Source organism: Lepisma saccharinum, chromosome 5 (genome assembly GCF_977018435.1).
Source record: "Lepisma saccharinum chromosome 5, izLepSacc3.1, whole genome shotgun sequence".
Classification (NCBI taxonomy): Eukaryota; Metazoa; Arthropoda; class Insecta; order Zygentoma; family Lepismatidae; genus Lepisma; species Lepisma saccharinum.
This window is the reverse complement of record NC_139233.1, coordinates 84,521,282-84,543,664: the sequence shown is the minus strand read 5'-3', so window position 1 is coordinate 84,543,664 and position 22,383 is coordinate 84,521,282. Positions and strand designations below refer to the sequence as shown.

The 22,383-nt window shown below is 38.8% G+C and overlaps 1 protein-coding gene across 1 annotated transcript in view; it reads left to right on the top strand.

Moving 5' to 3' along the window:
- Window positions 1-16,734: 16,734 nt before the first annotated feature.
- LOC145988417 (uncharacterized) overlaps window positions 16,735-22,383 on the top strand; it is a 50,130-nt gene continuing 44,481 nt past the window's right edge. Inside the window, exon 1 of the mRNA XM_083123304.1 lies at window positions 16,735-17,179. Coding sequence (XP_082979430.1) covers window positions 16,774-17,179 — 406 coding nt within the window. The 5' untranslated portion in view covers window positions 16,735-16,773. The remainder of the gene's footprint in view (window positions 17,180-22,383) is intronic.

Sequence of the window (22,383 nt, the reverse complement as noted above, 5' to 3'; positions counted from 1 at the left end):
ATAAAAACATATGCATAGCGTTTAGTACCTCTAATTACCTTCTATATACATATTTTTCATAAAATAAATAATTATATATTCATAAAAAGTTATAAACATGCAAATAAATAAATGTAAAGTATTCTAAGTACTTGCAAATGAATTCTAAGTACGCGCAAATTAGTTCTAAGTACGTGCAAATTAGTTATAAGTACGTGCAAATAAAAGACCACCCATGGAGAAAACAGGCCTTGGCGCATTCAACCTCTACTATTACTCTATGGGGTTCTTGGTTGTCATTTGGGTTAGCCAACCAATCAGGTATAACGTCACTGTTCAATGCCTGAGCAGAATTTCTTGCCTTAGGGTTTATACTGATGGAACAAGGTCTTGCCCATTCTGATTCAATATTCAATACAATTTGATTGTAAAGCAGGGGTATAGATAACAAAATTATTCATGGTGTCTGCCAGTCAAGAAAGTCATGGTAGTCAAGAAAATGTAAATAAATTAACAAGTAGGTCAAGAAGTCAATAAAAAAAGGTAAAAAAATGTGGTCAAGAATTTTTGCTATCATAATGACTGATTGGTTGATTTAGTTTATTTTACTTCACTTTTTTCTGTCCCTTTGGCTAATCGCAGGGATGAGGATGAATGGTGGTAAGATAAGATGGATGAAGGGACAGTCACAAACATATAGGGACAACCGACACAAGCCCCACATAAGTTTATACTAGCTGTGAGTAGACGCCAAAGCCTCGCTTATCTGCCAAACACAGTTCAGGCTCTTTGGTAGGGTTTTTCATTAAATATAGATTTATTTTATTAATTACTAATTTTCAACTTTACCTAAGTAGGGGTCGAATAAATAGACATTAAGAAAAACGGGGAAAAAGGTATAGAAAAGTCCAGAAAAAGTCAAGAATTCCGGATGTGTTATTTTGGTAGACACCCTGGACACTACTCAAGATGAAACTTCTCGAACCATTTTCAATTACGGTAACTGCTGAATATTTGTTTGCCATTACAGGTCATAATTCAAATGTTGAGAGAGTACTTTCATTACCATCAGCACAACAGACTCACGAGAGAAATTATTTTTTCATGAAGTCTGTAAAATGTTTGTTTGGTACTGGTCCCTATAATTTCAGAGTTTGACTGTCCACTCTAACATAAATATAGTTTGGCTAAACCTGAAATTTTGGTAAAAATTGTCTCCTCTGAGAAGTACCGCTTAAATCATGTAGTGAGAGGTGCATTGATTAGTATGATTGCAAGTTTTGAAATTTTTCATTTAAAAATTCATTAAGAATTCATTTTTTTAAAACTGAAAAGTGTTACTTTTCAACTACTTTCTAAAGTGTTCTATAGAAATATGTATTATTTATTGAGAATGTTTTGTGTCCTACCTACATTTTGGGACAGCATGTCCTACATTTCCCTTACAGCGATCTGCTAACCCTAGCCACACGTATGTGTTTAGTCAGTACCACTTGCACCTTACCATCAGGTTTGCCATGAACAGCGAGTATGCCAATAGTTGGGGTGATGAATGATGAATGAGCTACATTACCCGTAGTACGATCCCACGTGGTGATAGATGCGGGTTCTAGCGCGCAACGTGACGTCGTAACGCCTAGAGAATGATACGTGGTTGGAGATGCGGGATATTCATTTATTTCAATTCGAAATAAATGAAAATTGGAAGGATAGGCAATGATACGAATGTAAGTGGTTTTCACGTTATGTAAGAAATCATCTTTTAAAATAAAGACAAGTCTTGTCTCCCCCTGTAAAATAGAGACAAGTCTTCCTGTACTTTTAGAATTTTCTCGATTGTAACTATCAAATAAATTATGCGACAGAAAATTATTTGGAATAAAAATTATAGCCTAATTTATAAGCGTTAAACTGATATAAGTTTTAATGTATTTAATCAAAGAATAGCCATAAGATGTGTATCCAAATAGAGGACTCGTACCCACCATCTTGATCACTGTCCAGCGGCTAAGTCCCTAATGATTGACGAATTGTTACACTTTTTGATAAAAGCAAGAGACTTGGTAGTAGAATTGTTATGCCATTTAAGGAATTTTCAGTCGAGGAGCCAATCGCTACGTGCGTGCCGATGTCTCCCATGTTCAAAATAGTCCACCGTATTAGATTTATTTTGGTTTGATATTTCGCGGGAACGGTGACGCCTATCAATGTCTGGTTTTCTCAAAAGTGCTCCAAATAGTATAAATTTTCACACTAAATCAATAAATCTATTTCTAAAAAATAAACTATTATTTTGTGAAATACTCATTTTTAAAGTATTTTGTGAGAATAACTGCGTATTGAAAATTTTGTTGATGGTTATCTTCTTACATTTTCAGTCATAAATTAGAGCTCATTCCAACATCTCGAATTGAGGTCTCAAGCAATAAAATTTTATATAACTGTCATTTGTCCAGTAACTTTATAAATATAAAAATAGTATTTTAAGAGGAAATGATGCCTCTCGCTCGAGCGCGACCGTCTCCCCATCCCTTTCCTAGAAAGACGAGTTTTCCCCGTTTATTTGTAAAAGAAGTAATCAATTCCACTCCTCCGTAACTATTGGACTTACGACCTTCATATTTTTATGGGACACTTTTTAAAGGTTTATTTCATAATCTATTCACTCAAATTCTCTGTACTTGATTTTAATTATATTGAGTTTGGTAACAGCTTACAATTGCCTCGCTAAATGATCGGCTTCTCACTTTCCGATTCCGTTTTCTTCCTCATTTTCACCGAGGGTAAACAAAACAGGTTTCGAGAATCGACGGGACCGAGTGGGCAGGTTTCTAGTTTTTCGCCCGATGGGAGGGATTGAGAGAGAGGGGAGGGGGGAGTGAACTCAAGACTAGTAGAGGAGAAGGCTGGGGCCATATGATCACGTGGTCCTTGACGTCAGGCGTGACGTCACGCGCGGACAGATCGCTCTACGCTCCGGTTTCGAAGCCGAATCAAAGAAGTAATTACACTGATAAACAAGCCGTAGATATCTGACATGATGTTGACATTTTCTAATGCAGTTTTTCATGCTGATTTCAGATCTGAAAACCGTTTTGCACTATCACGTCAGGTTTTGAAGATATCGACAAATTTTTGTTTTTCATGGAATACCGTTCCTCAAAAACAAATTCGTCCTTTTTAGTTATTTTTTGTGCAACACCGAAATTTTTTTTCGTTGTTTGTGAACACAGTTATACTTAATGTAATACGTCGAAATATTTTCGAGATCGCATTACTATACTTTCATTTGTTTCTTTTTTATTTTGAGTGACAGTAGATTATGGCGTTCAGAGGTTGCATAAATTCACCAGATCTGTTTTGCTATGTGTGCGGCTATCTAACAGAAATCCATTCCATCGGAAGACTTTTAGACCGTTTCTGAAGAAAACATATGAACTGTACTTTGATTCGAAGGTAGATAGTGGTAAGTCGTGGGCACCACAGTTCATATGTTTGACATGTGCACGCAACTTGCGCGGTTGGATAAGGAAGGTGAAGAAGTACTGGTGCTTCATCTGCGAGTGGGATAGCAGAGATAGGAAGCACCACTACATAAAGAATTGAATTTGAATTTAAAACTTTGGGTGCGTCAGCACTAAGGCTATTTTGCACCCGTCACATTATTCGGGGCCCAGCCCCTTATCGTTACAAATAACAACTCTAAAGATGCATAGCTAAAAGCATAAAATATAAAATATTAAAATCTTCTGACTTTCGTTAAAAGCTGAGGCTGTAAAGGAGCACTCAGCACAAATAAGGACAAAACACAGGACAACACAAACAAAATTATACTGGCCATGATGACTAATGGGTGCACTATGTCTAAGGACCACCCCTTACACCCCACTACATAAATAAGAATTGGCTGATCAGAGATAGAATGCAGCCATGAAGTAAAAAACGTCCTTCGTGTGCCATTGGTTGAGAGTGAAAAAGTTATCATGCCACCGCTTCATTTGAAGCTGGGACTCATGAAGAATTTCGTGAAGACTCAGAGGCTTTTCGGTACCTGTGCAACAAGTTTCCGGAGTTGAGTTATGCGAAAGTGAAAGAATGTGTGTTCATAGGTTAACAAATAAGGAAGATCATTGCTGACAGCCACTTCCAGGACTTACTGGGTGGCACTGAAAGGGATGCATGGGTGGTATTCAAGTCAGTCGTAGCCAATTTCCTTGGAAATTATAAAGCTGCTGACTATGTGAATGTTGTGCAGAAGTGCATTAGTGCGTACAGAAGACAGCTGGGTTGCAACATGTCCCTCAAAATTCATCTCCTCGACTCACATCTTGACTTCTTCCCCGAGAATCTTGTTTCAGTCAGCGACGAACATGGTGAACATTTTCTTCAGGGCATCTCGGTGATGGAATCACGCTATCAGTGTCGATGGAGTGCAGCAATATAGGCTGACTACTGTTGGACGCTTCAGTGTGAGATGCCAAATGCTCAGCGCAAACGCAACTCTACAGCCAAGAAATTCAAACCAAACACTTTAAATTAAGGAAGTATTTTCTATATGTATGTATTTTATATGTGTATTATACCTTCACCTAGATGTTACTATATAGTATATGTGTCATGTGATGCATTTGCATTATTTTCTTAGCTAAAGCCATGTTCAATAGTACTCTATGTAGCAAAAAGTGCTCTAGTGAAACCTATGTCTGTGAGTTGTTTGCTTTGATACAATGTTAAACGTATATAAATGGTTGATGTTGTATATCTCAAGAATGGTGGGTGTTACAGACAAATGGTTTGCATATTTTGAATCAGCATGTTTCAATTGTCTTAGAACGCGTGTTGGATACCAAGATATCCGCCGAAATTATTTTTTTTTTAATCAGTGTTATGAACAAAAAAGAGCCGCAATTATGCCCAGAAGCTAATTGGGAGTGAATACTCAGACTTACTTGGGATCCGACATAACGCATGTCCTTACACAGCCATTTACGCACACATTTCATCGGTAGTTTATATGTCGTCACATTCCTCTGGGAAACATTAGTTTCATGTAAAATTGGGTTAATTCACCTAGTAATGCGTTTTGTTATGGCAGAAAGAAAATATATATGTTGAATGCGTAAAATAATTTTGTTAAATAAAGGCAGAAAGCCAAAATTATGGATAAGTTGAATATGTAAAAGAAAACAACCTCATCTATTGCTCTCTTTTAGGAGTGAGAGAGGAGCTGTTTTCACTTAACTTCTTCAAATTTGGTAACTTTGCTTCGACTATTGATATTTATTTCATCATTCATTTTCCTTATTCAGATTACAGTTCTGAGTCTTATGAATCTTTGAACTACATTGGGAGGAATGTGAGGAAGTTCCGTGTGTATTATGTCACAAACACTTTAAAAAAACTTTTGACTGAACGAAAACTTGAGACATAGAACTGAAGAAAATTGAGGGTCACTTTATATACGTATATAGGCTATATAATCAGTGGGATGTCGAACAGGGGTGTCCACAGGCGGGTATGTGAAAGCTGGTTGAGTCCACTTAACTTGGGGGAGGGGGGGCTATTGTGATGAAAATTTGACTGAATAAATAATAGAACAATGGAGGACGGAAGTTGAACTACGTTGTCATTTAAGCATCACTCGTATATAAATAGCAAGTTGTGTATTTCCAAGGGAATTATAACAGTTACTATATTGTATTATTAGTGTTGTTAACGAGACTAGACACGAGAAGAGATGGCATTTTCACGCGACGAGACATACCAGTGTCGTCTCTCGGCAACACGGTATCTACTATTTGAGGTGCACAATATCCAGCCAGCTATTACATATTAAACCTTAAATTTTTATCGTGAATTGTGATGTGGAATTACCCTTGGTTGGGGAAGTTTCCAACTCTATAGTAAGGAAATTGAGCACTAGGATGGGAGATAGCCAAGTCTTGAGTATTAATTACTGTTGCGCTTAGACTGTTGTGGGAATTTTGGTATGGCGATTCAGAATTAAATTATTTGGAGGAGGTCGAGATTCAACTCTTCAATACCAACAGTGAACCTAAAATTGACATAGGAATTTGGGTGGGGGACTGGATATTAAATTGGGAGGGGTATGCTTGCAGTTTTCTTTTATCTTACTATACTCCTGAGAGCCTTTATTAAAAAATTACAATATTATTATTTTTTATTCTAATAATTGTAACCCAATTGAAGTATGTTAGCCTGATGTTGTGTAATGAGACTACTGGTATCGCAATCCACTAACAAGTCTCGTTAGATGCGATGTGTTCAGTTATATATTGTCGCCCGCTGTTTTTATTTTTTCATCGGAGATCACGACACGTCGCAACACCTCACTGAAGGCATTGTGAACTGCAACACCTCGCAACCCACCAGGGTGAGAAATCATTGAAAACTGGTGAGGGGGAGAAAGTTCGTAACCTACAACCCCCTCCCTACAAACATATGTGTGAATTATACGATGTACATATTTGTAATGTTATTAAAAGTAAAAGTAAATTACTCAATTAAAATAATTATTTTAAACCCACAGCGCTACAGCCCTTGAAGGGCCTTGGCTTACCTACCGACTGCTGGTCTCCCTCCCACACTGTTCCGCCGTCACCTTTTATAGCGTGGAGGTCTCAGACCAGTGTTGGGGTGACGGGTGATCAGCCCGACGAACCCCCAGCCGTTATTGTAGGTCTTCTTGACCAGGTTACGCTCACTCACTCGGAGCTTCCCAATTTCCTCACGATGGTAAGTTGCCACCGGCCCTATACGTAGGCTGAATAAATTCCGACCAGAGCCGGATTCGAACCTACGCCGTCCCGCAGCGAACGAGTAAAATAATTATTATTAATTAGAAATTAATTTGTTACTTTCATACATATCAGATAGTGTAAAGCAGCTAACTAATTCCATTACTAACCGGTTAAAGATGTTAATAAATTATGACATAGTTGAAGTGGTTTTATTATGTGTAAGTTTTTGTTTAGTTTGTGCACTATGTTAATATAAATCAATTAGATTTCATAGTTATTATTGTTTTGCATTCTTGTTTTATTTTTATTGTGCGTATTGATGTAATTTGTTAATGATCTCTTGAGACAGAAAGCATTCAATACTCACAACTACACCAATTTGTGTGTGTTTTCAATATTATTCTTTGTAAAGTATATTTGAAATTAAAAGTAATTGCTTATCTTTTCATTGTTATAACAAAAACTCTTTCCCCCGGGAAATTTTTGGTGTTTTTTTTTTTTGTGGCCAAGATTGTTGGTGGGGGGGAATCCCTCTTGTCCCCTCAAGGATTTCGCACCCTGAACCCAACAATCCAGAAATACAAGAAAAAAGGAGCGAAAAGAACAAAACAGATCAGCCTTTCCACGTTTCTTTCCGTATGGGGAAAAGACTCAGCTGGGTTTTGTCAGCCCATGACGTCACAGCCGCGGCAGTCGCGAAAAAAGGCCTCGGCCTTTTACCATAGCCATGGTCAGGGCCAGCGTGACAAAATTCGCAGCAGCTTCTATTCTCCACTTGCTTGTGACCATAGGAGCACAGAGCAGATGGTAGGTTGGTTACTCTGTCCCAGTGGTTCTCAACCTTTTCGAGACCGCGGCCTAGTATTTTTTTATTTTATAGAACGATGCTCAATCCCAACAAATTTATTCGTAAATACTTTTCAATTTTTTTATAGTTCATACTAACAATTGGAAAGTGTGGTATAATCATAAAAACTGACAAATATAAATTTAAATGAGTTACCAATCACTGGACCAATGCAATATTATAGCATATAAGTTCCTCAAGCCATCATCATTAAATTAATTTCTGTTCATTATTATTGACAAACCCCTTTCTGATAAAAAATATATAATATTATTCCGTATAGAATTGATTATTGTATTATTAAACTGATTGATTTTAATTGTGTAATTAAAACTGCCGGCCCCCGTGGAGGAGTGCTTAGCACATCGCGCTACGACGACAGGGGTCCTGGGCTCGAATTCCGGCCTGGGCATGGATGTTTGTGAGTGTCCATTTATAAATTTTATCATATCATTCCTCATCACCATCCTCGCAAATTAGACAAAAATGGCACAAAAAGCGAAGTAAAAGAAAGCAAATCAAATCAATAATTTTAATTAAAACTGTACTCACTATAGAAGTCAATTAAGCAGGAAGGCAGCAGAAGAATGACAGCTTATCGGCGAAACCCTGTCCTATCATATACACACAATAAATATGTACATGTGCAAAATATATAATTTAGTCAATAAACACTAGTTCAACACTAATACCAGGCTGTCCCAGAAGTCCTGCACCATCAGCACCCTGAGCCCCAAGAGATGAAGTTTGCGAGGGTAGGTGGCGCCACCGGTGAAAGGCTGTTGGCAGGCATAGAGAACAGGTTCGTGGGATCAAGTGAAGGCACGCACAGCATGTGTAGCGAGTGTTCCTTTGAAATTAAAGTGGGCACGATGAGTGAGGACCAAATTGCACTTCGTGCAGTGCTAGGTATTTTATGGAAAAAATGTCTAACAGCAAAAGCGGCAGCGGAGGAAATTTGTCGTGTGGAGAACGAAGAAGTGGTGAATCGATGGACAGCTTCCCGTTGGTTTAAAAAATTCGCTTCGGGAGATCTACGCCTCGCGGACAAGGCCCGCACGGGGTGACCTCCGATGGACATTAACGAGTCTCTGCAGGATGCTGTGCATGCTACACCACAATCCAGCACATGTGTTAGCCAGAGTGGTTGGGGCATCCAAATCGACAGCAAAACGTCGCTTGCATGACATGGATTACACCAATAAACAGTCTCGACAAAGTCCACACAAGCTGACAGAGGTGCAGGCCCAGCGCAGAGTTGCAATTTGCCAGACATTGCTACAAAACCCGCATGATCTTCGTTTTTGGAGGAGAATTGTGACAGGAGACGAGAAGTATGTGTTTCTGAAAACCCCGATACACGTAAACAGTGGGTGAAAAGAAGACAGGAGGCCATCGCCCATGTGAAACAGGACAGATTTGGGAAAAAGCTCATGAGTGTATGGTGGAATATTGACGGGATTGTCCATTATGAGGTTGTTCCAGAAGGTCATGCTGTAACAGGTGAAACGTATTCTGAACAATTACGCCGAGTGTATGCCATTTTGGACGGGAAATACCCGGCATTAACGAGGAGGAAGATGTTACTGCTGCAAAATGACAATGCTCCCAGTCACCGGTCTCGAAGAGTGACCAACACACTAGCTGAGCTTGACGGATTTGAGTTGTTACCTCATCCCGCCTATAGTCTGGAAGTTGCACCATCGGATTACGGTTTGTTTCGCTCTCTCTCATTTCCTGTGTGGTCAGCACTTCAGTTCAAATGATGAGGAAAATTCTGCCTGTCGTGAGGTTTTCAATTCTAAACCTGCCACCTGGTATCGCCATCAGATTGAACTGTTGTCGCAGAGATGGATGAAGGTAATCGAACATGGAGGCCTGTACTTTGCTGAATAAAGTCTGTCTTTGTTTCTGATATTCGTGTTTCGTTTTCGTTCTTGTGTGGTGCGGGTCTTCTGGGACAGCCTGGTATTTTATTTTGAATCTGCAAACTCGCTGAAAAAAATAGTTGGCTTATTTTATTACAACTGAGCTTCTTTTTTTGTAAGTTATTCTAGTGAAACTTTTGTTGCCGTTTTCTGTCCGTAAGTTTGTTAATTCAGGAATGAATTAAAGTGATATCCAAACGAAGACAGTCACAAAATTGCAGGTTTTTACCTTGGAACACTAAAACACTTCTATCTTCATTTAACTTCTTGGATTCCATTTTCTAATATTCCTGTGAAGAGCATGTTTCAATGTCACTTCGGGTTCGGGCCTATTATAATAATTAATGCACTGTTACAGAAATTGAATTACATGTTTAAGAGATGATAATTAACCTATCGTTAATGTCCAGGTTGAAGAGGTCCTCCTTTTCTTCTCTTGGGATCTCGTCAAAGAAGGCGTCATTAGAAATGCTTATTTCTGTGCTTATGTCAGAAATTAGTTTCTAGTTTATATTTAGTCCCGTTTTCACAGAATTGCTTCCACATAAAAAAAACACATCCACTGTGAAATGAGATTTGAAAAGCCTAAATTGCGTACAATTTATACGAATCCATGTTTGAAAGACAAATTGAACGACACCCAGACAGCGCAAATTTGTAATTTATATTTTCAACAGATAGTTTCTAATTTATATGATCAGCGATCAATATATGTCGTGGGATATACACTAATGAAATCTGTCCGAAAATCTTACTAATTCAAACATTAATAGAATTTTTTTTGTTTTAAATGTATGAGCAATGGTTGAGGAAAAGGAGCGTGCACAATTTATGTACTTTTTGCTGTTGGTTTATTGTGAGATGGATGAATTTATTGTGTAATGTATTTAAATAATATATTATATTGTATATAATATGCATTAAAGAAACTTTGAATACGTACACAATTTAGTGTCCACGTCGCTCCATGTTGCATATGTGCGAAACATATATCGTGCATGAGTTATAGAGTAAGGTGGGGCAAGACTGCGCAGTTTGAGTTCATAATTTTATATTCAAGCTATGAAACTACAGATACACATGAAAAAAGCAATACACATTGCACTATCCTTTGCTAACTAACAGTAAATTTCCGAAAGCTGAATGAACAATATTTCTGCATGAAATAATTACAAAACCGTGACCATGCAAATGCGTAGTCTTACCCGCATTGCGGGGTAAGACTGCGATCAAGTTCAGGTAAGAATGCGCACTTTCTACACAGAGTCACATTTGTATTAAAAGAAAACACCTTAAAAAGTTCTTCTATCATATGGGATACATTTCTCGTGGCATTCTCACAGTAGGCACAGTGAATCCCGTCCTGCACTTGGGTTAGGAATCGCTAACACAAATCACAAATAAAGGTTCCTGTTTCATACGAGGTGCAATTTTCATGCCACCACTCGTCACATGTGGAACACTGGATCCAATCCTCTACTGGAGGATCGCTGTACTTCTCATTACAACCTGGGCAATTGTACTCTTTCTTCTGGCGTTTTCTGCTTGCTACATCTTCTTCAACAACGATGTTCCGTTTCTGTTTCCCCTGAACTTTCTTCTTACTCTTCTCAGCCAACGAGGCTTCCAAGTTGACTTTGAATGGAGATCCAGTTAACACCTGAGACTGCCTTCCCTTTCGTCGGCTGTGCTGAATATGGTCTGCACGTGGAAGTGGTGATATCTGGTTAACGGAAATGTGCCCGTATGATCCAGTATTGTTAACTCCACTTGTTGAAGGCTGCTCACCTGGAGTTTCAGCTGATGCATGAGCCACATTTGCCTGCTGTGGCACGTCATTTGGTGGATAGTCCAGTATTGTTAACCCCACTTGTTGAGGACTGCTCACCTGGAGTTAGAGCTGATACATTTGTCACAGTAGAAGGATGAAACTCGTCCTCAGTGAAGATGTCTTGATTGAAAGGGCATAATCCAGTCACTTCATAGCCCTTCATGGCATTCCCAACTGTAGCTGCCTTCCCATATGCCTTTGTAAAAATGGATGCCACTTGGAAAACTGTGATTGGGCGACCCGGAAGGTTACTCATCCACTTATCACACTCAGATGAATAAAACGACTTCAGTGGACCAAAAAATGATCTATCTAATGGCTGGGTCTTGCAAACCACACACTTGTGGGGTAAAACTGTGCACGTGCGCAGTCGTGCCCCGTGCTGCATTCCTCAACAAATCACATGATGCTGCCCAGCCATTGCACAAAGCAATGGAAACTAATACACAGGTTGACTCGGCATTAACACAGCTTCTTCTATCCATAAACATCGTAATATTGTATACATTCACAGTGACGTAGTACTCAAAACACGTAGTACCAAAATAAATAGCAAACACCCTCAAAATCTTTTCACTTGCCTCTCTCAGCACAACGAATTTCAAACGTATCTTCACCACTGTCCACAGATAGCTACCATCTTGGACGAAGTAACGGTGGCGCAGTCCTACCCGCCGCGCAGTCTTACCCCACCTTACTCTACATGTTAATGTAAAAGGGAATTATATTTGGAATGCATTTATCAAGCATTACTATCTTTCAAAAATAGTTTGAGTACTTGTTTTCCATTATTAATGTGAAATTGAACGTGTTGAAAAATAATTTAGATCGTTTGTTCAAAAACAAATGCTTTAGCACCACCTTCTACCCCTTTTTACATAATTTACGAGGGTAACAACATCTTTGATACTACTACTACCGCTACTACTACTACTACCAATAATAATAATAATAATGTTGGTCCCGGGTTCGAATCCCGGATTGAGTGTCCATTCATCAATTTCATCATATCATTCATCCCCATCTTCTCAAATAAGTCAAAAGTGGCACAAGAAGCAAAGTAAAATAAAGAAAATCAATAATAATAACATTATTATTATTGGTACGTTTATTATCGTACTTGCCCCCACCCAGACAAAAATTTAAAAAATTGTTGGTTCCGCCTCTGTCATGCTACCAGTTACGGGATGACGTGTGATTAGCACGACGAACTCTCAGTTGTTGTTATAAGTTTCCACGACCGGATTACGCTAATCGTTCGTAGCTCCCCAATTTGCTCACGATGGTGAGTGGCCTCCGGCCTCATACCCTGGCCAAAATTTTCGGGAGAAAAGTTGTTACTAAGTAGAAATATTTTCCAAGTATAATAAGTAAGAATTTGATATGGTTCTACTAGAAAGGTTGTATTACTAGGAAGCTAGCAAAAAGTCTATCACTGTTTTGCAATTGCAAGCCGAACGATACTGATTTTATATGGCCAGGGGTCAACCTAGGATTTTACAGAAGTGTAAGGGTAAATTTAGAGCCGAAATAATCATAAATTTAACTTCAGTGAAAAATTTTAGGTGAGAGTTGAGAAATTTTGCGGAGTCGTTAGGGGTGTGTGGATAAATTTCTCTATAGGACGTCATTACTTTCACAGGTAAGGTAAAGCAAAGTTCCCCGTGCATATAGCACCGTGCCATAACGCACATTTAGGGGATGTGAGGTAGGGCCCCACACATTCTCGGTCTCGGTCTTGTGATCAGCACCACGATCCGGACGCCTTTATCCCAAGGGTTGTCCCCAGATACACATTGATTAGAGGCTAGGTGAGCCTCAGAGCCGCTTTATGAGGGGACAAGGCCCACCTCCAGAATCGAAGCCGTATTCTTTATTTTTATTTCATTTTGTCTTTATTTTTTTATTTTTACTGATCTGGTGTCCCTTGCTATCACTTAGCTTAAGAATTATTTAATACACAAGGATTCTCTGTTTATTTTTAATACACCAAATCGCCAACTTACATGACGCTGTGGTTAGCACTGTGCGCAACAATGCCAGGGATGCAAGGTTCGAATCCAGGGCTTTGCATGGTTGTTCTTTGTGAGTGTCGGTTCATCAGAACATCAATCATCCTCATCTTCACGATTAGCTAAAAGTGGCAGAAAAGCAAATAAAATAAACCAATTCAATCAAACCACAAAATCGAAATTAAATATTTGTTTTTACCCGGACATGCAAACAATTTTCATTGTGAACTCAGCCGACTCCCGTGGCGGAGTGGTTAGCACATTGCGCTCCAACGCCAGAGGTCCCGGGTTCCCGGCCTGGGCATGGATGTTTGTGAGTGTCCATTCATCAATTTCATCATATAATCATCATATACTCATCCCTATCTTCGCAAATTAGCCAAAAAGTGAACAAAAGTTGAAGTAAAAATAAAGCTAATAAAAAATAGTGAAATTTTATGTAATTAAAAATACTTTTCGTAAAATTTTCTTCCTCGCTTCGCTAGCAGTACCTGATTTTCTTAGCATTATCAAGTTCCGAACCGTAGCTGGGGGTGGCGAGAGTCGGCCTTGGGCGCCGAACGATCTAAATGAAAAGAGATGAATTGTGGTTTTTCCATTAATTCCGAAGAATAGCACCCTGCCGAGATATCTTCTTTGGAACCTTTGAATGTGGTATTCTGCGCCTTTTCCCTCTTCGATCTTCCATTTCTTGAAGGTTTACTCTTCCAACGAAGGTTTGGCACTTGTTACAAATAACACAAACTCCCGTCGCTTCGTAAAACACACTGAAAGGAGGTTCAAGCATTCCGTGGTCAAAAGCAGGCGGGCCATTAGCAGCACCCCTCCCTTCCTTCGCGGTCCTGCCGAAATGAGGGGGAAAAAACTCCAACCGCCGGGAAAGACCCCGTCCCGTGTAAAGGGTCGAGGTTGACTTCGCCTGTTTATGGCATTTGGAATGAACATTGCCAAATTTAATGTAAATAAAACCAAATATCAAACCATTTGTTATAATGAAAATCTGAATGAATATATTATGAAATAAACCTTTGAAAAGTGTCCCATAAAAATTTGAAGGTCGTAAGTCCAATAGTTACGGAGAAGTGAAATTGATTACTTCTTTCAGAAGTAAACGGGGAAAACTCGCGCTCGAGCGAGAGGCATCATTTCCTCTTAAGTATTCAGTTAATCTAAAATTTAAATTAAAACTTCTAACACTATAGTTAGCAGTTTTAAAAATATATAATATTAGTAACATTATTATTAAAATATAATCCTTTTCGTAATTCAATCTTTCCGATCGACGTTCATTGAGTGACGAATTTTCAGTGAATGAAGTCCCATCACCGCCCTATTACCCGTCTTTCAACGCTGGAGTCCGCCATATTTCCTTCTACTAGATTTCAATTGAAATTGTGATGCTGGGTTAACACTGGAAATCTAGAGGTCCAGTTCAACCCCCAAAACAGAAATTAGCACTTTGTTGAATACATTAGTTACTATTAGTATTAGAAGGCTAATGTGAGGGGATTACTTTATATCATACATTTTAGTCCGATGAGAAGGTCCGTAAAAATGCAGATAGATACCTAAAAAAATTTTAGATCCAATTTGTGCAATTGAAAACAATATTGTTTAATAGTGCGTAATTAATTTCCCTGGACGCCATGGCATTCTCTCTTTTACAACTTTTTTTTAGATCATTCGGCCCCAATGGCTGACTCCCGCCGCCCCTCTGAACTTGATGAAAACAAGAATAGCAAATAATGCGAGCGAAACAAGCAAGAAAATTTTACAAATTAATTTTTATTTGCATAAAATTTGAAATCGAAGGGGTAATTGCTCGCATGAGCCCCTGTCCCCCCTGTAGTTGAGTCACTGTATAATGCAGACATATTTAAGCAATATATGTTTACTTTGGATACTTTAGGCTCACTGCCATTGTTAGTCAACCTTAATCTGCACAGTTGCTCGACTAACCTTGTGTTAATGCGAATACCACGCACCCTTCCCCCTTCCATCCAAACCGATTCTAAAGGCATAAGAGATAATGTTTTTTTCCAACCCTATCGCCACGATCACCCACAGGTAGGTAAAAAACCTATACATAATAACCAAAACTAAAAATCAATAACAAGTCAATCAAACGATAGTTTAAAGTGGGATCCGAACCACTATGTGCCTCCACCAGGTATCGAACCCGGGACTCCTTGATTGCAAGGCGAAAACGTATTCACTGCGCAATCGAGAAGGCAATTATAAATATCTGATACATAAAAAAATATCAAATAAATTCCCTTATATGTATTTAATACTAATGTATTTTTACATGTTTAGTAATTTACTTTTATATTTAATAACATTATAAATATTAATCATATAGGCTCTTTCTTCTCAGTTGCTTGGTAGAAAATTTGAAAAATTTCATGCACATACATAATATATATGTGTAGTTTGTGTATGTCTGTGTAAACCACAATCTTCTTGCCACCCCCCCCCAAAAAAAACATCAGTCTTCAATGATTTCGCGCCCTGGTAGGGTATGTAGCTGCCTGGCAAAGTCCTCATTCCGCAAATTCACGAACTGCATGAAATCAGAAAACGACATATATTCCCCCCTCGTTTTCAGAAGACCTGTTTCACAACCCACCCCTGTCCTTTCTGTGGTGAAGGACACTCCAGTGGGACAATGAATCCCTCCCCCTATTTACTGTGAGCAGCAAAAGAAGACGGCCGCGCCATCTACTGGCCACCGCCGGAAATGCAATTTCCAAGCGCAGCGAGGTTTAAATGTGGGGGAATCTTCTATACTCTAACTATTCTATGGTAACATGGCGGCGGCGTGTTTTCAGCACAAAGCTAGCCTTCCAACTTTGGAAGTCTCGTTTTTGCCTTAAACTGGACGCAGGGAAACGCGAGAACTTGCAGGGGTCATTTTTCCAGGGTGTAGTTTTTAAAATTGTTGTAAAAAAAATTGAGTGGAAATGTCCATTGGGATCTGCGCAACGGCAAAGATATGTGTGTTGCACTTTTTTGAAAAAGATTTTCATGTCGTAGTGGAAATGTTCATATCTTCTTCTTCTTGTCATGTATGTTCATTTGTAGGTAATAACCACAGATTGTAATAACTTCCGAACCCTGCTTATCGATTAACATTTGAAATTGAAATCGAGGTATTGACCCATTTGGCCCTCCACACGAACGTTAACGTTCGTGAACGCATATAAAATAATATTTAAAACATACGACCAATCCTGTGACGTTTGGTTTTTCTGCAGTTCAGATGGAAGTTAAGAAGTTAAGAGAACACCTTCTTCGGAGGATGATGACTTGGCTAAAGCCTAACAAAATTTATGTCGGTGAGTGCCAATCAGCGAATAGCGGTTTCGTTTTAAACTGTGGTTTATCAACAAGAGGTGAACGAGAGTTTTGGAACATGACTGAGGTTAATGAATATTCTAGAGTGAAAATTAAACGCAGTAGAAGTGTGAATTTTTCTCCAATTGAGAAAATTGTCTTCGCAGATTTATTACTGAAGTATAAAAGTGAAATTGATAATAAGAGAACAGATTTCGCTTCGCTGCGGAGGAAAGATGCTGTATGGCACGAATTGGAGAGTGAATTTAACAGTAACCCAAACGTTCTTAAAAGAAATGTAAAACAACTGAAAGGTTTGTACGATAATAGTAAGAAAAGGATTAAAAGAGACCGAGAAAATCTGTATACAGTTGAAGACGACAGGCTCGCATATAGGGATATAGCATCGGAAAAATTGCGGGCTGTTGTTACGAATCAAGCAATCCCTCTAAATCAAGATAAAGATTCAAGTGCAAAATACGAAGGTATGTGAAAAGTATTTTTAAGCTCTAACTCTAATTAATGTTAGACAGAATATAAGCGTCCTGAGTTTTCGAAAAATTGGAGAAATTCATGGTGGTCCCTCTCATGAATATGGGACGTGTCGACGACATGTTTTGAAGTTCAACTAACCATTCGCTAAACTTATGTTACTGAAACATTTTCCATAGTGTGTTGTGAAGGATGTAGTAAAGAGATAAGTGTGCATAGGTACGTTTGGTTGTTTTTTTATTTAGTTGTTTAATTTTACTTCGCTTTTCTGCCACTTTTATGATGATCAGTGGCGTGCCCAGGATTTTCGAAAGGGAGGGGTTATGTATACCTTTTCTTGGTAGTCAGCCCTCATTTTGTCATATTTTCCTAGCTTTGACGTTGTTTTTTTATGAATACTGGGCGAAAGGGGGGGGTTATAACCCCCATCAACCCCCCCCCCTTGGGCACGCCACTGATGATGATATGATGAAACTGATGAAGGGACACTCGCAAAGAACACCCATACCACAGAGTAAGTAAAATTACTTACTCTGTGCCCATACCCAGGCTGGGATTCGAACTCGGGACCCCTGGCGTTGTAGCACACTGTAATAACCACTCCACCATGGAGATTGGCATTTAGTTGGGAGCGAATTTACAATATAGAGGATGTCTCCAATTTCGTTAATATTTGGTATACTAATTAAATATGGCCTTCTAATCACGAATCTGTTTTTGAAATGCGGGGTCACGTGTGGAAATCGGGAAAAAAGCTGATATGTTTTTTTTTTTTTAGATTTGTATCACATTGTTTTACGTACTAAGCTTGCCTAACCTAACCTTACTGGAAATGGTTCATGGGGCTACCCATGCATAATGTACTGATTAGAAGGCCAAAATTAGTTAATATACCAAATATTAACGGAATTGGAGATACTTTCTTACCCTAACCTTACCAGAAATGGTTCGTCGGAATATCAGTGAAATGTTTTGCCAATGACCACATATTGTAACAAAATATAAGTTTTGTAGCACTAGCCTCCTCGCTGCACAAGATGCCATTTTTCTAGAAGAATGCTCGAACAACGTTGCCAAACTTCTCTAATCCGAGTCCGCATTCCCATGCTCTTCTACCTCGTCGTTTTCATGATGCAACAATTAATGCTCTGCAAGTAACGAAGCAACAGTGTGGAAATGCTTTAGACAGCGCAACGAATGCCGAACGTCACTTGTTCATATCATCAAACATGGTTCTTATGTTTCTGTATGGAGAATGATCACGGTAATGAAGAACGTAATTTTGCAACATATGTAGACTTAAGTGTACAATTTTTACATGTCACCCCCAAATCTTAACTCCAGATACATTACCAGGACTGCATATTTAGTGAGTATACCAAATATTAACAAATTTGGAGACATTCTTGGTATTGTACATTCAAGTGGTGGAGCGCAGTTCTCTGGGGCCCCCCCAGCAAGTAAAAAGTAAAATATTGGGGACCCCTTTAGTGAAAAAAGAATTATCTAGATTACCGTCAACTTTGTCCATTTTGGAGTGTTTTCCTTGAATATCTCATTTATTTTTCATTGAATTTTCTTGCAGTAAAAACGTTTTGGAAGACATATTATACTTTTACAAATAGGGCTAGGAGAGTTATTGCAATTGTGTGTACCGTGCATATAAAAAACAAAATGAAGTGGACAATGTTACCCCACTAACCGGGGTAACATTGTCCACTCCTATTTTAATTGCAGAAATGAATTCCTTGGACAAAGTTAGCACAGAAATCAAATTTTTGTAAAAATCTGTCCACACAATTCTTAGTAATTAAATACATACTCGTAATTATACCATTAATGTAATAGGCATTATCTTTTTTATTTTCATTTCTTATTTATTAAATTGAGGCTTTATCCAACTCAAGAATGACATGGTATGGTATATCTAATACTAGTAAAACAAGGTAGAAACTAATGACACAGGAAATTTCCTGTCATATACATATATAACTGAAAGAGAGCACAGCAAACATTTGGTCAATATGAGATAGCGTATGTGACCTAATTTGTGTCATTGCTGTGTAAGAGGTAAGCTACATGCATACCTAGAATAATGAATCTATTTTTTTCTTTTTTAAAGTTGGGGTACTACTTTACTATACCTGAGACACCTGGGAAACATTTTTTTCACACTTTTTTACATTGCTAACGTACTATTCTGCATTCCGGAACACTTATTTAGGGGAAATAATTGAATTTGTTAGGAAAGTAATGTATATTTCTTACATTTACGAGTACTTACTGTTCTTGTTTATTTCCTCACACAACATGGCGATAGCTTACCGTTGATCGTTCCTTGAGCCAGAAAAACCATTGACGTTAGCCCAAAAATTCACGATAGCCCCACAAACCATCACGGGGACGAGGTATGCCTACTAGGTTAGGTTAGGCCTGTTAGGTTTGGTTCCATTAGCACTCCTTTCGTTCAATTTAGCATATGCGGACAATACGAGAGCGTATTGTGCTCTCATGCAGGAAGCAAATGGCGGCAGCATCAATAGCGCGTCGGAAATAGATTTTCGTAGAAAACCACATGCATTCGCATTAAAATTAATCAAAATTACATTCCCGAACATCAACAATGCTACAGAAAATGATTTGCGTAAGTACTTTCTCCTGTAAATTTGAAGAAATCTGTCTCAGGTATAGTAAAGTGTTACCAAAGTTGGGTTAAAAAAACCTCAGAAAATACAGTAACGTAGGATTTTAATACTTGACTTACCAGAAATGACAATTGAAGATCTGCAAAATCTCCTTGCAAAGGGTTTGATTTATTTGGTACCCACATCCAGTTGGTTGGCAGCTCCAGTTTCCTACTCATTCTCTTCGTGAAATCAGGCAGAATTCCTTGTTCTTTCACTAAGTTCCTACTCTCACTAAATGATCAGAAACCCCCAGTTCATCAGGTATATCTTTTTCTTGACCAAGTGGTAGTAATCAAACTGAGGATTCTGACTTTTTCACATTAATTTTTGCTAATTTACATTTCTTTTTTCTTTTTAACATTTCAGTTAAATAATTGTACTGTCCACGCAAAGGATTGTCACACTTGCCTTCCCTTTCTTCAGTTCTAATACTTTCTGGAACACAACTTACCAGTTTCCTTTGCTCTCCTTTTATGATGCAAATAGTTTTGTGAGAAAGAGCACTTTAGATTTTTTCTGTAATCAGCCTCCTCAGTTCTGAAATGGGAGGTACTTTGAAAACAGAACAGACTTCATCCTTTTCCGTCAGTGTTCCTTGGGGTGGCAAAAATACATCATTTCTGTTGTTCTGGCTTTTATGTGAGCCACTTTTTCCAGAGATGAAAATTTTACTGTAACATGGCATATTGATTTACCTGATATAAGACTTACTTGACACTTTTTTTGGTTTTGCCATCTAATGCAATTTGATTGATTTAAAAATTTTGAATGCATCATTTTGCACCCTTCATTTTATATGTGCCCTTGATCTAATTTCAAAAATTTACTTACCATTCTGTGAATGGTATTTCAGATCACGGTGTACTTACCAGGTGTGCCGGTTAATAATTCTTAATTGATCCGAAAGAAAACAAGTGTATCTGGCGAGAAAGGTAACAAATGCTTTACTCAAAGTATGCGCCATCGGTAGCTATACATTGTGCCCATCTGTCCATCAAATTGTAAATGCCCTTCCAGGAAAATTGTTCACATTTTGAGGTGATCCAGTCAGCAAGCCATTGTTCGACATCTTCGTAATTGTTGAAGTGTTGCTGGGAAAGTGAGTGAGACATCGATGAAAACAAGTGGTAGTCTGAAGGGCTAAGTCTGGTGAGTATGGCGGGTGGGGCAAGAATCCCAGCCAAGCGCATAAATGGTGTCTCTGACACCTTTCGCTGTGTGTGATGAGGCGTTGTCGTGCTGCAAAATCACTTTTCCGTGTCTTGTCGCCCAATCTGGGCACTTTTCGATCAATGCATGGTTCAAATTGATGAGTTGTTGACGGTACCGAACGGCATTCACTGTTTCACCTGGTTTCAGTAGCTCATGGTACACCACACCCTTCTGATCCCACCAAATGCACAGCATGGTCTTCCTTCCGAAGCGATTCGGTTTTGCAGTCGATGTTGAAGGTTGTCCTGGGTCCACCCATGCTCCTTATTTGGTTTACAGCCAACAATGATGTAACAATGTGAATGTGACAAATGCATACAATGGCCAGACATGTTGTTGTTGAAATTCAATAACTAAAATTGCCCTAGAATGTTCTTGAAAAACATAGTGATACAAAATACAAAAATATGCAAAAATGAGGTTTGAGAAAATGGGGTCCTAATATGAGATACTACATTCACTGCAAGTAAGTCATCACTGAAGTAAGCACTGGTTACTTCAATTCATACGATGCATAATGCACATGACAAACACATGAAGTCACTTCACCTGCATGCACATGAAGTGCATGAAGGACATTGACAAAGAAGCAAAACGAGTTCTGCACACACTGATTCATATTCGCTCACTCGAAAATAGCCCATGTGTCCCAGAAACTGCACACAAACCCATTTGCACCAATTTCACCACAATCCTCATGGGCCCGAGAGAAACATGTGAGACACCTAGCCTACTTCTCACCATGAGTGTCCTCTGAAAACCGACCTGTGCAGAAGAGACACTGAACATCGTAATCACTAAGGTCTTGACTGTCAGAAGAGTCTTGCAACTGAAAATCTTCAACATCTGACTCACTGCTGCTTGTTGAGACATCCTTCTGCCTCCTTTTCTTCAGATGTGACTTGACGTGTACATGTTTTCCTGCAGTTGATGGTCTCTTTCCTTGTTTCTTTTTCTGGTTCACCAATGCTTGCTTGTAAGGTGAAGAAGTTATAACTTGAGGAGACCCAGTTCTCGATGATTGCTTTCCTGCATTGGTATTGATGTTAATATATGGAACAGGGCTGATTGCTGATGGTGTTACAAACTGTCCCGAAGTGAGGCAGCATTTGATGTGGTAGGACTCTCAGGTTGTGCAACATGTGACTGAGCTGTAGGTAGTCTGTGGTAGTCAAAAGTTCAGTTCCTGGACAACAGTCTTCAATGCAGGGGTGTGTGTTTGGTGACTGATGAATAGCAAAGTCGTGTGGTGCAGCTTTGATCTTCTCCATTTCAGGTTCCAAGATATCAAAGAATTT